We start from the raw sequence: 15,773 nt of genomic DNA, 5'->3' as shown, positions 1-15,773 counted from the left end.
TATATATATATATTACAAGGAAGGGGCTGTGAAAATATTATCCCCACCAGAGTTGTGTGTTTGAACCACATCTTAAAAAAATATCCTAAAATTTAGAACCTCTAAGCTTCTGACTCTGCATCCGTCCCCTCCACCACCATTTTGTTTTTCTCTCTCGGCCCCCACCCCCACCGTACCTCATCACTATTGAAAAGGAACATGTCAAACAACTTGCATATGCGACACAAAATACTATTTTAACCCTTTGCCTTTCCTAACACATTGTTTGGATGGTTGTTACCTATAGTATTATATTGTTAGTTTAAATATCATATTTGTTTTGATTGTTACTTAAATTTTATTGTATCTATCGTTTAAATTCATTATTTGGTAACGATAAAAAGTTTCATTTTGTATAATGATCGATATGGTGTGATATCGTCATTATCTTAATATTTTTTCATTATTTACATAATAATCTTATTTTATTCGTTATCCTACCTTTTTACCATAACTCTACCAAATAATTTATATTTTTATAAACTTATCATTCAAATTATTAATGTACGACATTATATAATGATACCCGTCCAAACAGAGGCAAAAAAGGACACTCATAAATGCAAGCAAATAGATAAGATTATCATAGCATTTTAAAGGTGGCAAACAATCAGCCAATCATCAATATAAGAGTAGCTCTACATAACCATTAACAAATATAATTAGTCCATGAAACAAAGCTCTACAAAACACATAAAAATGGCAGAAAACAGCAAAAAATTGCATATTGCAGTATTTCCATGGCTAGCTTTTGGCCATATGATTCCGTATTTGGAGCTATCAAAGCTCATAGCTCAAAAGGGTCACAAAATTTCCTTTATTTCTACTCCAAGAAACATTGATCGTCTCCCAAAACTTCCGCCAAGTCTCGTCCCCTTCATAAATTTCGTCAAAATTCCCCTTCCCCACGTTGAAAAATTACCAAAAAATGCAGAAGCCACTATTGATTTACCTTATGAGCAAGTCAAGTACCTCAAACTTGCTCAAGATGAACTCAAAGAACCCATGGCTAAGTTTCTCGAAGATTCAGCTCCTGATTTCATACTCTTTGATTTTACCTCTTATTGGGTTCCTTCAATTGCTTCAAAATTCAACATTCCGACAGGTTATTTCAGCATATTCATCGCCGCATATCTAGGTTTCACCGGACCTGTGCCGGGATTGAACAACAACTATGGAATTCGGATGACGATGGAGGAATTGACAGTTTCCCCAAAATGGGTTCCGTTTGAAACCGCGGTTGCTTTCAAGGAGTTTGAACTTTTGAGAATCTATGAAGGTTGCAAGGACGGTGAGGAAGAGAACATTTATGATATTTCTCGTATGTATAAGACTTTTGAAAATTGTGATTTTTTGCTTGTGAGGAGTTGTTTAGAATTTGAACCAGAATGGCTGAAAGTAGTAGAGGATATTCACCTGAAACCGGTGATCCCGGTGGGCCAACTTCCGACGACATCATATGAAGATGACGACACAAATATTGACGCGTGGAGAGAAATAAAACAATGGCTTGATAAGCAAGAAAAAGGGAAAGTGATTTATGTGGCATTTGGGAGCGAGACAAAACTAAGTCAAAATGAACTCACTGAGTTATCACTAGGCTTAGAGCTTTCTGGGTTACCTTTTTTTTGGGTTTTAAGAACTAAAAGAGGAGAATCTGATGATGAATTGATTCAATTACCTGAAGGTTTCGAAGAACGAACGAAGGGAAGAGGAATAGTGTACACGAGTTGGGTGCCACAACTTAAAATACTGAGTCATGACTCAGTGGGTGGATTTTTGAATCATGCAGGATGGAGTTCAGTAGTTGAAGCAATACAATTCGAGAAACCATTGATTTTGTTGACATTTTTGGCTGATCAAGGGATAGATGCTAGACTCTTGGAGGAAAAGAAGGTAGCGTATTTGATACCGAGAAATGATTTGGACGGATCGTTCACTCGTGATGCGGTGGTTGAGTCATTGAGTTTGGTACTCGTTGAAAAAGAGGGTGAGATTTATCGGCAAAAGATTAAAGAGGTGAAGAATCTTTGTTGCGACAAGAAAAGACAAGATAATTATGTGGAGAATTTGTTAAGGTTTCTTCAAAATTATAAAAAGATTAAAGCATAAAATAGGAAGAAACATTTAGATTTGCATGCACTTTTCGATAATTGTGATTTCAGATTAATTTATGTACACCTCAATAAATTATGTCAATGAATAATGATGCTTCTTTATCTTTTATGTATTATATATATTAACAAAATATATTGTAAATGTGTAAAGATTGCTTTGATTTTTATTTGAGTTAAGGTTAGCACTTTTTCAGAAAACTAGTTGTCGCCATCACCTCTCCCACCATCTTGTTCTCTTTCTCTTTCTCTGCCCCTACCAAGGGACGCAAAATACTATTTTAACCCTTTGGCCTTCTTAAAACCTTATTTGGATGATTGTTATTTATTTTTTTGGTTTTTCATCCAGTGTCTAAAGCCCACATATTGGAGCCCCGACTAAGGCCTTCCTAACACCTTGTTTTGGATGATTGTTATTTTTTTTTTGGTTTCCCACCCGGTGTCCGAAACTCACATTGGAGCCCCGATTAAATTTGGATCGCGCACTGCAGGGCCCATTTGGGAGTGGCGCTCGCAAGGGCTCGAACCCGAGACCTCTGGTTAAGGGTGAAGCACTCCCACCAATGGACCACAACCCATGTTGGTGGATGATTGTTATCAGTTGTATTGTATTATTAATTTAAATATCATATTCTCTTCGTTTTAAAAGGAATGACATGTTTTGACTTGACATAGAGTTTAAGAAAATAAAGAAGACTTTTGAATCTTGTGGTCTCAAATTAAAGTTATGTCAAATGTATCAAAATGCTCTTTGATCATGTGGTTTTAAACATGTTATGTGGAAAGTTGAATTTAACATATTGCCAAAAAAGGTACCTTCGTTTTGAAACGGGCCAAAAAGGAAAGCAAGTCATTCTTTTTTAATCGGAGGGAGTATTTGTTTTGATTGTTACTTATTTGTATAGTATTGTTTAAATTAATCATTAGATAACGACGAAAAGTTTCATTTTATCAAGACTCAGTGGGTGAATTTTGACTCATTCAGGATGAAGTTCAATAGTTGAAGCAATACAATTCGAGAAACCATTGGTTTTGTTGACATTTTTGGCTGATCAAGGGATAAATGATAGGTTATTGGAGGAGAAGAAGATGACGTATTTGATACCGAGAAATGATTGGGATGGATCATTCACTCCTGATGCGGTGACTGAGTCACTATGTTTGGTACCCGTTGAAAAAAAGGGTGAAATTTTCCGAGAAGAGATTAACGAGGTGAAAGATTTTTTTTGTGACGAGAATAGACAAGATAATTATGTGGAGAGTTTGTTAAATTTTCTTCAAAATTTATAAGATGATTAAAGCATGAAATGGGAAGAAAAACTAGGGTTTTTGCATCTTCCTTTCCTTAATTGTGATTTCAGATCAATTTATATACGAGTCCGAAGTCAAAAGGGTAAAAAAATTGCCAAAATATTTAAAAGGGCAACTTTTTAACGATTGAACTAACATCGTTGAAATTAGGTTGACAGTCGCAAGACGCGGAATTCCATGCGCCTTGCAAGGCTCTGACAGTCTGCGCCTTGCAAGGCGCAGGTACTCTGTGACCTGCTGTCAAATTAAAAAAAAATCTCTTTAATTGTCCAAGTCTCCAAAACTACCAAAAATACTCTCAACTAATCCCAATATTTACACCTCTTCTCATTCATTGTCCATGTCAACCAAAGACAATTTTGTCATTTTAAAGAACTCCATCATTGATAAAAAGAAAAGTCCAAAACCTTTTTCTCTACGATAAATTATTATAGTCGAACATATGATTTCAAGATTTAAACTTTATTGGTTCAATCTTTAAGTTTCTAGTTCCAAATTTATATTTTTATAATTTTGGATTTTAAACATACTATTTGTTGTGGAGTTTTACCCATAAACATATACTACCCTTCAAAAATACTAGATTTACATTAATATGATGCTAGTAATTTTATTATTGAATTTTTTATTTATAACAAAAAAAATTAAATGAACTTGTACACATTTTCAAACATTATAGTTATATATCTACCAAAAATACTAGATTTACATGAATATGATGCTAGTAATTTTATTATTGAATTTTTTATTTATAACAAAAAAAATTAAATGAACTTGTACACATTTTCAAACATTATAGTTATATATCTACCACCCAACTCTCTCAATAGGTTAAGAAAAAAATGTATCTACTTAATTATCTTTTTGTGTTTTGATTTTTCTTTATAGAATCAAAATCAAAATCTTTATAAAGTGGTTAAATTTTGTTGCCCTTTTAAAAAATTTGACAATTTTTTTTTTTACACTTTTGGCTCCGGACTTATTTATATACACCTAGATTATTTATCGGATATCTATTATCTCCGCAATAAATGTCACTCAAAATGCAAGTGGATTGACAACACGTGAAAATATCTTCTGTGTGGAAAAATCAATCAGCCAACCATCAAGATAAAAATACCGTAAACTAAAATGATGACAAATATAAGGTCATAGAGGGGATAGTGTATTAAAAGTGACAAAGTAGTTTGTTAATTAGGTAGGAGTCCTCCAAGTTTTAAATATTAGGTAGAAGTGACAAATATATAATTAATATTAATGAAATTTAAAAAATCTTTTCACAACAGCCCCAAACATACTTTTATCCCATATTTTTTACCTCAAAATACCTAAAATTTTACTAAAATATATGAGAAGTCCCTTTTTTTTAATTGGAGACTTGTGAGGCATTCTTACCTCATTTTTCCGTCGTGATAGAGCTCTACACAGCAAACAAAAATGGCGGAAAATAGCAAAAAATTGCATATTGCAGTATTTCCATGGTTAGCTTTTGGCCATATGATTCCGTATTTAGAGCTCTCAAAGCTCATAGCTCAAAAGGGTCATAGAATTTCCTTTATTTCGACTCCTAGAAACATTGATCGTCTCCCAAAACTTCCACCAAATCTTATCCCCTTTTTAAATTTTGTCAAACTTCCTATGCCCCATGTGGAAAGGTTGCCGGAAAATGCAGAAGCCACCATCGATGTACCTTATGAGCAAGTCAAATACCTCAAACTTGCTCAAGATGGACTTGAAGAATCCATGGCTAAGTTTCTCGAAGATTCAGATCTTGATTTTATACTCTTCGATTTTACTTCTTACTGGGTTCCTTCAATTGCTTCAAAATTCAACATTCCGTCAGGTCATTTCAGCATATTCATCGCTGCGTTTCTGGGTTTCACCGGACCTGTACCGGGATTGAACAATGATTATGAAATTCGGACAACGCCGGAGGAATATACCGTTCCCCCAAAATGGGTTCCGTTTGAAACCACAGTTGCTTTCAAGCTTTTCGAAGTTTTGAGAATCTTCGAAGCTACCATGAAGGGAGAGGAAGACAACATTGCTGATATTACTCGTTACTGTAAATCAGTTGAAAATTGTGATTTTTTGCTTGTGAGGAGCTGTTCGGAATTAGAACCAGAATGGTTGAAAGTTGTCGGAGATATTCACCGGAAACCGGTTTTTCCGGTGGGTCAACTTCCGACAACGCCGTATGAAGATGACAGCACGGAGATGGATGCGTGGAAAGAGATAAAACTATGGCTTGATAAGCAAGAAAAGGGGAAAGTGATTTACGTTGCATTTGGTAGCGAGACAAAACCAAGTCAAAACGAACTCACTGAGTTATCACTTGGGTTAGAGCTTTCTGGGTTACCATTTTTTTGGGTTTTAAGAACTAAAAGAGGAGAATCGGATGATGAATTGACTCAATTACCAGAAGGATTCGAAGATCGAACGAAGGGAAGAGGAATAGTGTGCACGAGTTGGGCACCACAGCTCAAGATACTGAGTCATGACTCAGTTGGTGGATTTTTGACACATTCGGGGTGGAGTTCAGTGGTCGAGGCAATACAATTTGAGAAGTCATTAGTTCTCTTAACATTTTCGGCTGATCAAGGGATAAATGCTAGGCTTTTGGAGGAGAAAAAAATAGCGTATTCAATACCAAGAGATGACTGCGACGGATCATTCACTCATGAGTCAATAGCTGAGTCACTGAATTTGGTACTCGTTAAAAGAGAAGGTGAAATATATCGGGAGAAAGTTAAAGAGATGAAAAGTCTTTTCTGTGACAAAGAAAGGCAAGATAATTATGTGGAGAATTTATTACGTTATCTTCAAAATTATAAGAGGACCATAACATAAAAAAGGAAGAAAAACTTAGGTTTGCTTTTTATTTGAATAATATTGATGTGGGGTTAATTTGTGTTTGATTATTTTATCAGATATCAATTTTCTCCGATCAATATATGTAGTGTATAACTTTGTTTACTAAAATTTATATGTATGGAAAAAAATTGTCTAAATTATTTGCTGTCTTTATTGAATTGTATTTAAATTTTACATATAGTCTATTGATCATTATATCAGATTACATATTGAGTATACCACCAAAACTTATGACGGAATAATAAGCAATCATCATTTATTTTTATTTTAGAGAGGGTTCACTTCACTCCCATTTAAATGTTTTTCGGTATAAATTTAAATTTGATGAAATTTCAATGACAAATCAAAGAAACACACAATTCAAACCCCAAATTGTATTTTTTTTTTGTCCTTTTCTTTTATGTATTATGACAAAGAAATTATGTTGTAAACGTGCAAAGGCTGCTTTTATGGATTACTTATGTTATGTATAATAATATGATATAGTAATACTTTCTTCCTCTTAAAAATAAGTATTGTTTTAGTTTATTTCGCGCTCATTAAGAAAAAATAATAAATAAAAGGAATTATTTATTACGTTGTCCATATTTATTAAGAATTTCTTTTTAGAATTGAGCATTATTAAAAAGTAGTTCATTAAGTAAAACTATATAGTTAGAAATATTATTAATTATTGTCTTGAATCGATAATTAATTTGGGATAGTTATTTTTCTTTCTAAAACGATGCTCAATTTTAATCAGATAAAGTAATAATATAAGAATTTCAATGTCAAAGCTCGGAAATTGTCATACATAAACTTTGTTTAACTTTAGGGAATTCCGAGATCTGAAGGTTGCTCAATTGGTTAATTTTAGGGAACTCCCTTAACTTTATGGTAAATAACAATAAAATAGTTTTATATACCAACAAGAATTGTGGTGGAGTGATAAGTACTATACTTAATCAGAGTTTTTGGGTTCGAATCTATTTGGGTACATAATCTCCTTTGTTAAATAGCGTTTTAACCCCAGAACTTTTTGACACAAATGTGAATTTTCCATGAATCTTTGGTATTAACTGTTTTATTCGGCCCATATCCAGAGAGTTGGTTGGGCTCTTATATGATCCGGCCCATTATTGAAATGGACGGGCAAATTCATGTTAAACACCTTTTTTTGTTTAATCATTTGTATCTAATACTCGAGTCATCTCAATTTGTTTGTTTATTTTTTATTTGAGATGAAGTTTAAGAAAGTTAATTATTCTTTTGAATTTTGTAGTTGTAAGTTAAAAATATGTAAAATGTGCAAAATGTTCGTTATCTAACGGTACGATACAATAAAATTTGAAGTAACAATCAAAGCAAACATGACATTTCAAACTAATAACACAATACAATCATAGGCATAATCAAGATTTAGGATTTATGGATTTGGACTTTTAGTTTTTAAAAGACATTCAATTCAAAATTTATAATTTATACATACTTCATAATTTTTTTAATATAAAAATAGAATTTAAATCAAAGCTAGAGGATTCGATCGAACGCACAATCATGAGATAACTCCGTCCCTAAATACAATACAATACCACTGGTAAAAACCATCCAAACAAGATGTTAACTTCTTCATATATTTATTTTTTCCTATTCTAAATTTATTTATTTATGAAATTCTTGATTTTGCCACTGTTTAACACCCTTGATTTGCTAGCTAAGTATTAGATTATCAATTTCCCCCTTTTTGTTATTGTGTTGTTTAGATAAAGTAAACTTCTAAAATTTGATTTTTGATTTTATATGAGAAAATGGGTTCCTAAATACTTTCTCTAAAAGGTTATATAGGCTTTTAATTAATATATGTACACTATTTTTTTCCTTTTCATTAAAAATGTCCATAGGCCTTAGCCATGAAGCAAATAAGGCATGGCTCCACCAAAAAAAGTGTTAAGGGAATCTTCTATCAAACCAAATAATTAGAAGCCTAATGCTTTGTTTGGATATACACATTTTGACACAATGGAAAGTGAAGGAAAAGAAAGTAATAAAGAGGCCAAACATTTATTATTTTTTTTGGAAAAAAATTGAATTTTATGAGTAAAAGTGAAATTTCTCACTAAAATTGGTCTGAATCAATTTTTGAAATTTGAATTTATTTTGAAGGCTGATTTTTGAAATCTGATTAAAAATTATGGTCAAATTAAGAAGAGAATTTCGAAAGCATTTCCCAAAAAGAAACTTCAATAATCTCACATCTAAAAAAGGAGGAATATTTTAAAATTCAATTTTAAAAAATATATAATAGTAAAATTGATCATAGACAAAAAAGAAGAAGCAAATTATAGTAATATCGGAGATAAAAATTTCATCAGAACATACATTATTTATTAGATTTTGATATATAAAACATAATTTTCCCAACTAATAAGATTTTAATAAACACTCTCATGTCTATCTAGCTCCGCCATAGTTAGTATAATAACTACTACTACCCAATTGCAAAAAATGGAAACAAAAACATTCAATAATCTCACATCCAAAACACACTATTATTACAAGAGGAAAAAAAAACATAATACATAAATCAACATTCAAATTTAATCTCAATTGATAAATAAAATTTTTCAATTTTGATGATTTATATTTAGACACCTTAATTTACTTCTCAATTAACGATTAAACACTTCAACTTTTATCATTATATCTCGTCAACACCTAATACTAACTTAACACAATTTTTTAAAAATGAATTGAAAAATATATATTTAAAATTGGAGTATTTACATGACAGATGATCCAACCCGAAAAAAGAAAAAGACAAACAAAAAAAAACACACACAGAGAGTCACACTTAAGTCCTTACAAAGTCATATAATATATAAATAGATTCTTAACGCACATTTCTTTATCACCACTACACTTTTTGTCAGCAGCCACCGCCGGGAGTTCCTCTTCCGCCGTGCTCCTCCTTCCGCCGCCGGCGAAAAGCATAGGATTTTTTTTTATGTTATAGAAACTATCTATATACAACAATTTTATATAAACTAGAAAAAAAAAATCTCAATTCTCTTTCTGTTTTTCGTCTGAAAAACAAAAATGAACAACCAAAACCACTTCCGTCCGCCGATCAAAAGGTTCGGCAGCGGTAGCGGTAGCGGCGGAGATCCAACAGCGGTACTTCAACCGGGTCAAGTTCATTTCCGCTTACTCTGCCACGTCAGCACAGCTGGTGGAGTCATCGGAAACTCCGGAGGTTTAATTAGGCAGCTGGAAGCTCAAACCGGGTGCAGAATCCGGTTTGAGGAACCGTTACCGAATTGCCATGAACGGGTTGTGAACATCATTGGTGATTCGATTATAGATAGGAAAATCAGGATAAGCTATGATGGGAGTAGTGAGGAAGTTGAGGTAGTGGAAGTTTCTAGAGCACAGGAAGGTTTGATTCGGGTTTACGAAAGGGTTTTGCAGCTGGAAGGGAATGGTGGAGCAGTTGGGTGCAGATTGCTTGCGATTTCTGGTCAAATTGGAGCTTTAATGGGAAAAGGTGGTGTAATTGTGGATGGTATAAGGAAAAGTACAGGAGCTAAGATTAAGGTTTTGACGAAAGAGCAGCTTCCAGCTTGTGCCATCCCGGGAGAAGAATTGATTCAGGTGAGGGCATGTTCCTAGAATTAATGTGTTGTATATACATTGTATGCTTATATTATTTTGGTGTTTGGTATTAGTCTTTTTCGTTCGTTTAGTGATAGTATGGCAATGAGATTGAGAGAACCCTAACTTGTCACAAATTATTGAGTACTGAAATGAAATGGAGTAGAATGATTATAGAAGATAACGACAACAACAACATAGCCAGTGTAATCCCACTAGTGAGGTCTGGGGAGGGTAGAGTGTACACATATCTTATCCTACCTCATAAAGATAGAGAATGAATAAACGATTTATATAGACATTCCAACTAGTTTGAGATTGAGGCGCTGTTGTATTGACATTTCAAATTGCTATCAATAGATAGTTTAATGTGTTTGCTATTGAGAGAACCCCTAACTTGTCACAAATTATTGAGTACTAAAATGAAATGGAGTGGAATGATTATAGAAGATAACAACAACAACAACATACCCAATGTAATCTCACAAGTGGGCTCTGGGGAGGGTAGAGTGTATGTAGACCTTACCTCTACCTCATAAAGATTGAAGATGTGGAATGAATATAGAATATTTATATAGAAATTCCAACTAGTATGAGATTGAGTCGTCGCCGTTGTATTGACATTTCAAATTGCTTTCAATAGTTAGTTTAATGTGTTTGCTATTGAGAGAACTCTCTTAGATAACCTCTAACTTGTCACAAATTATTGAGTACTGAAATGAAATGGAGTGGAACGAATATAGAAGATAACAACAGCAACAACAACATACTCAGTGTAATTCCACAAGGGGGTGTGGGAAGGGTAGAGTGTACGCTGACCTTACCCCTACCTCATAAAGATTGAGAATGTAGAATGAATATGGAATATTTATATAGAAATTCCAACTAGTTTGAGATTTAGGCGTCGTTGTATTGAGTATTGACATTTCAAATTGCTTTCCGTAGTTAGTTCATTGTGTTTGCCATCACCAACTTTTAGATGTTAACTAGAAAAGAAATGAAATATCAGATAGTAGGACTAATCTTTTCTTTAGAGTCTGGTGAGAATGTTAATAAAATGTAGTTTTGACGGAAGGGTTTCTCTCATGTGGCTGCCAGTGCCACACCTGTATTGACCCTCTTGCCTTACAGTTGGATGCAGATGGAATCTGGTAATTTTGGTAATCTTTGAGTTAAATCAAAGTTCCTGATATAGTTGCCACATGTTTGACAGCCACACCAAAAAATAATCATTGAAAAATAAAGGAGGGAAAACTTAGTGTGTGAATTGATGTGAGAGTTGGGAAAGGTAGTTGTTATTTGTTGAGGTGAAATGAAGGACTTACTAGATCTGGAAATGGGCTTCTTTTTTCTCAACGGAAAGACAGCGTTTGAGAAGCATTGTAGCATGTCACAACTTTTGCATCCTTTTACTCTATTTGCATCCTTTTACTAGCATTATTTCCTTTTGTATATTTGGTTTACGTCTCATGAAGTGGAGAGTACATTGACAAATCAGAAAAGAACTCCTTACTCTGATATTTTTTTCCAAGCTTGTCTTTTGTTATGGAAAATTGAGATACATTTGGATGTGGCAAATGAAGTGATTTTCTTTGAAGGGGAAACGTATGCATTTGATTTACTCAATCTCTAATTGAATTTTCAAAACAATGCAGATAATGGGTGTAATTGCTGTGGTAAAGAGAGCATTGGTTCATGTTTCTCGGCGTCTTCAAGTTCGCTTACCAGCTGAGAGATACAAAGACCAAGTTACTTCAAAAGGTGCATCCCATGAACAACCTGCGGACTATCCTCTGGATACCAAATCCTCAATACAACCTTTGCCGAGAAATGCCGTTAATCATTCTTCAGTAGCCCATTCATTGTCATCCGATGTTGATAGAGTTCTGAATCTGGATGCTGACTCTGCTCAAAGAAAAGTAGTCTTTAGATTGCTTTGCTCTTATATCTCTGCTGGAGGTGTGATTGGTAAGGGTGCCCATATTGTCAAAGCTCTAGAGAAAGATACTGGAGCTTCTATAAAATTTTCCACTCCAACAGTACGGTCAAAAGAGCGTGTGGCCATCATATCTTCGCTTGAAGTTCAGTGACTATCATTGCTTCCTCATTATTTAACTTCTAGTCATGCAATTTTCCATTGTGCTTCATTTATGATACTTTGACAGGTATTTACAAATGCTGTTTTCTCTAACTGTTTTGAGATCTTCTTTAGATCCGGAAGCCATTGTACTCGCCTGCACAAGTTGCCACAGATCGAGTGTTTGAAAGATCTGTAGAAGTTAGCCGTGAACATGGACACATTAAGGCTGGCTCAATAAGTGCAAGAATCTTAGTTGGGCCGCATGAAGTTAAATGCCTCCTTGATGAAAAGGGAATAGTTTCATTGGATATAGGTTCAGCAATGGGGGTTGAAGTACAGCTATTGGATGCAGAGAACGCTCCAAACTGTGCTGCAGAGAATGACAAAATAGTGCAGGTATGAGCGTAAACTACTACTTCGATCTCTATGAGTCAAACTAGTGACAGTTCTGTACTTCCTTAAATGTGTTTTGTAGCCATAATAACTAAATTTTGGTTCGCCTCTATGTTAACCAATAACAAAATTGGAAAAGAACAGTGTAAAATGTTTGACTATGGAAGAAAAAGAGCCATATACGTGATAGCTACTGGTTGAGGATAGGTTTTAGGCACGTATAAACCTTTTATTGTAAGTATTATTCATCTATATTTTTAACGTATTTTTCACTTTTATTTTATTTATTTATTAGGATGATGATATGCTATGAGCTTAAATGACGAAATGATATAGCCGACCCTAACTTATTTGGGATTGAGCATAGTTATTGTTGTATTGATAACTTCTCTTCAACTTCATAAAAAGGAAAAAAGTCATCTTGCTTCAATTATGGCAACATCCAGATAATCTAGCACACATCACAACTTGTCATTGTAACCATGATATTTAACACTTATCTTGCTAGATAAAGTTTAAACCTAGAGTTAAATTAAATCTTCAATGTTCTTTCTTTTAAGTGCTTCCAAAGTTCATGCATTGAAGTTCAGAAACTTAAGGTAAATTGCATTAATCCACGTTGAAATAATTCAAGGTTTCTGCATGGATCTAGTTTAATGTCTCCTGTTCTTGCATGGGAGTTCTTGTTGCTATTTGAGATAATATCACAGATCAGTAATTCCAACTACCCATAACCAGTGTCTTCAAACTTGAACTGGGAAGCTTACAGGATGCTGGTTTAACTAATTAGGTCATTTGATTACACTGCTTTCACATGCCAACTATATAAATTGCCTAACCAACTACCAAATGACCCCTACTTGTACTGTTAATATTCTTCTCCTAAGGTAGTCTCTCTATTGCAAATTGGATGTCTATAGTTGATTTGCCACATGTACTAATTAAACGCAACCACCATGCCTAAATCCCAAGCTAGTTGAAGTTCACTGTGTGTTCGTGTGTGTGTGAATTCTCATGGTCCATGTTGCTCCATTTAACTAGCAGTAGTAGTAGTCCTATATTTGAATACTTAGGCTCTTCCACTATTATTTTTTTTTACATTTTCTACTGATAAACAAATCTCTAGCAAGAATAAAAGACTAGTGAACTAAACCTTGATCACAAAGAATTGTTACCCGGTATATGGATTGTTTCTTCTATTATGCTCTTTAATGCAACTTTTGACTTTAAAATATTTTTTGCGCTCATTTTTGCTTTATTTGCAACTGGATGATAAAGGTGTTATTCTGCAGATCATTGGCGAGCATGATAACGTGAGGAATGCCCTTATTCAACTTACTGGTAGGCTGAGGGAAATGGTCTTTTCCAGCTTGGTTTCTGAAGGAGCGGTACCTACAAACTATTCTTGTTCTTCGCGCTCCGAGAGCAGTAAACATGAATTTGGTACTAGTATGCCTTCTCTGCCGAATCACTTGTCCAGCTTTTCTTCTCTTTACCAAACGGATCACCTTGGCTTTGGACCAAATCTTGGTGGTCCTCATACATTGTTACAGGACAAGGTTTGAAAGCTGTATCCAATTTGCTTACGGGGCTTCTTTGTCTGGAATACCTCTTGGGGATTTAACATTTGAAAGGTATTTATTTTTGCAGTTCAAGGATAGATTGAATAGCAAGATGGGCAAGCCGGTCAAACAAAGCATGGGTGGCTGGAAGAGTTCTCATGGTGGACGTGAGAGTGGAAGGTTTGAGTTCTGACTGGCACACATAACTATTATTTTTTAATTTTTCTTTTAGAGGTAATGGTCAAAACACACCTGAAGTACACGTTTTTGCGAGTTCCGTACTTGAACTATCAAATATTTACTTTTCCTACCTTTCCTACTTGAACTATCGATCATTTATTAAAACACACCTCAACTGTCAGCATCATTCAGGTAGTAAAGGGAACAATTGATAGTTGAGGTGTGATCCAATAAACATTTGGTGATAGTTCCAAGTAAGGAAACTCACCCACTTGAAAGTTCATATATGAAACTCAAAAAACCGGGCTACTTTAGGCTTAGTTGCGCGTACTCTTTACTTGTGATGCCGCACCCGTGTCGGATTCTCCAAAAATACATTACTTTTGGTGACTGTGACACGCACCTGTTGACATTTTTGAAGAGTCCGAGCAACAGACTTTGGGTGGTGTTTTTGACCCTTCGCTCTTTTTATTTATTTAATGTTGTCTTATAAGGACAGCTTGATACCTGGCAATTTTGTTTTCCATAAGCAAAAAACCTAGGAAACATGTGTTATTTCTTATTCCTCGGACGCTATATATACCTGCTTTGTGATGTTTCTTGCTTTTCATTGGCTGATCAGGATGGATGAGAATGAGACAGCAAGCAAACCCGTCGTGATAAATGTTCCAAAACAAAAATTTGGTTCTGTTTATGGCGAGGATGGTTCCAATTTGACTCGACTGAAAGAGGTAAGGTCAACACCCCCTAAAAAGAAAAGGAATAAAACAACAGAAAAAGAAAAAAAAGGAAGAGAGGGAAACAGATGAGAGCAACAGAATGCAAAGGGGAAGGTAACAAAAGATAGGGAAGAAAACTAGGATGAATCGATGTGATTCCGAGCCCAAGGTTTTCTTTTTTAGGGTCAAAATCATGTCATTAAACTTGCATTATTATCAACACATTAAGTTTATGTTGATTGTATCTGTTTTCTATATCAGATCTCTGGAGCCACAGTTATCCTACAAGATCCAGGTCCTGGAGAATGTGATGGAAAGGTGATCATTTCCGGTACACCTGAACAGATCCAGATGGCACAAAGCCTTCTTCAAGCCTTCATCTTCTTGTAATCAGCGCTCCGGGACATAGACTGACCAAGAATATAGATGCTACCTTATATGTCGATAAGAGTATTTCTTCGTCATTAGAAAATAGTGATGGTGCATTTGGTGACCTGTAAGTATGCATGCTCCATATATATATATATATGTTGTCTAGCTGCTTGCTTTCGAAATTAGGCGTTAGACTTTAAAGCCTCTGTGTTATACAACAGTTTTCGCCTTTCGGTGAAGCTTAGTAGTGCTAAACAACAAAGCACTTGATACAAACTTAGTTGAGCTAATGCGGTACTAGACGTGGTGTACCGTCCTTTATAGAGTCGGATTTGGAACTTAAAGTTGATGAGTTCAACATGTAAAACTATTAGCATTGAGCTCATTGCATTTATGAAATTATGGGTTTAGAACTTATACTTGTTGAAATTCTAGTGATTTTTATCATATATATATATATCACTACACATGATTTTTCTGATTAACACACACATGAATA

At 34.4% G+C, this 15,773-nt stretch overlaps 3 protein-coding genes across 3 annotated transcripts; all 3 read left to right on the top strand.

Annotated features, from left to right (window-relative positions):
* Nucleotides 1-571: 571 nt before the first annotated feature.
* On the top strand, nucleotides 572-2,244 carry LOC102599505 (UDP-glycosyltransferase 91A1-like). The gene has a single exon (XM_015311232.1). It carries the CDS (start codon nucleotides 709-711, stop codon nucleotides 2,149-2,151), a length of 1,443 nt encoding a protein of 480 aa, XP_015166718.1. The 5' UTR covers nucleotides 572-708; the 3' UTR covers nucleotides 2,152-2,244.
* Nucleotides 2,245-4,492: 2,248 nt separating this feature from the next.
* On the top strand, nucleotides 4,493-6,454 carry LOC102599178 (UDP-glycosyltransferase 91A1-like). Its single transcript, XM_006353093.2, has 2 exons — nucleotides 4,493-4,621; nucleotides 4,883-6,454. The coding sequence occupies exon 2, from the start codon at nucleotides 4,902-4,904 to the stop codon at nucleotides 6,312-6,314; it is 1,413 nt and encodes a 470-aa protein (XP_006353155.1). The 5' UTR covers nucleotides 4,493-4,621; nucleotides 4,883-4,901; the 3' UTR covers nucleotides 6,315-6,454.
* Nucleotides 6,455-9,221: 2,767 nt separating this feature from the next.
* Nucleotides 9,222-15,693, top strand: LOC102598855 (KH domain-containing protein At4g18375). The gene is made up of 7 exons (XM_006353092.2): nucleotides 9,222-9,968; nucleotides 11,624-12,049; nucleotides 12,181-12,444; nucleotides 13,734-14,000; nucleotides 14,092-14,183; nucleotides 14,806-14,914; nucleotides 15,164-15,693. Exons 1-7 carry the CDS (start codon nucleotides 9,414-9,416, stop codon nucleotides 15,290-15,292), a joined length of 1,842 nt encoding a protein of 613 aa, XP_006353154.1. The 5' UTR covers nucleotides 9,222-9,413; the 3' UTR covers nucleotides 15,293-15,693.
* Nucleotides 15,694-15,773: the final 80 nt, after the last annotated feature.

The sequence above is a fragment of the Solanum tuberosum genome, unplaced genomic scaffold, assembly GCF_000226075.1.
Source record: "Solanum tuberosum cultivar DM 1-3 516 R44 unplaced genomic scaffold, SolTub_3.0 scf00152, whole genome shotgun sequence".
Taxonomy (NCBI): domain Eukaryota; kingdom Viridiplantae; phylum Streptophyta; class Magnoliopsida; order Solanales; family Solanaceae; genus Solanum; species Solanum tuberosum.
The sequence above is the reverse complement of the archived record's forward strand: the minus strand, read 5'-3'. Positions and strand labels throughout refer to the sequence as shown.

Bases quoted from the DNA above. Each gene is read 5' to 3' on its own strand.
- LOC102599505 (XM_015311232.1), top strand. From the start codon at position 709: ATGAAACAAAGCTCTACAAAACACATAAAAATGGCAGAAAACAGCAAA.
- LOC102599178 (XM_006353093.2), top strand. From the start codon at position 4,902: ATGGCGGAAAATAGCAAAAAATTGCATATTGCAGTATTTCCATGGTTA.
- LOC102598855 (XM_006353092.2), top strand. From the start codon at position 9,414: ATGAACAACCAAAACCACTTCCGTCCGCCGATCAAAAGGTTCGGCAGC. The intron at 12,445-13,733 runs GTATGAGCGTAA...GTTATTCTGCAG, and splicing joins AGAATGACAAAATAGTGCAG to ATCATTGGCGAGCATGATAA. The intron at 14,001-14,091 runs GTTTGAAAGCTG...TTATTTTTGCAG, and splicing joins ATACATTGTTACAGGACAAG to TTCAAGGATAGATTGAATAG.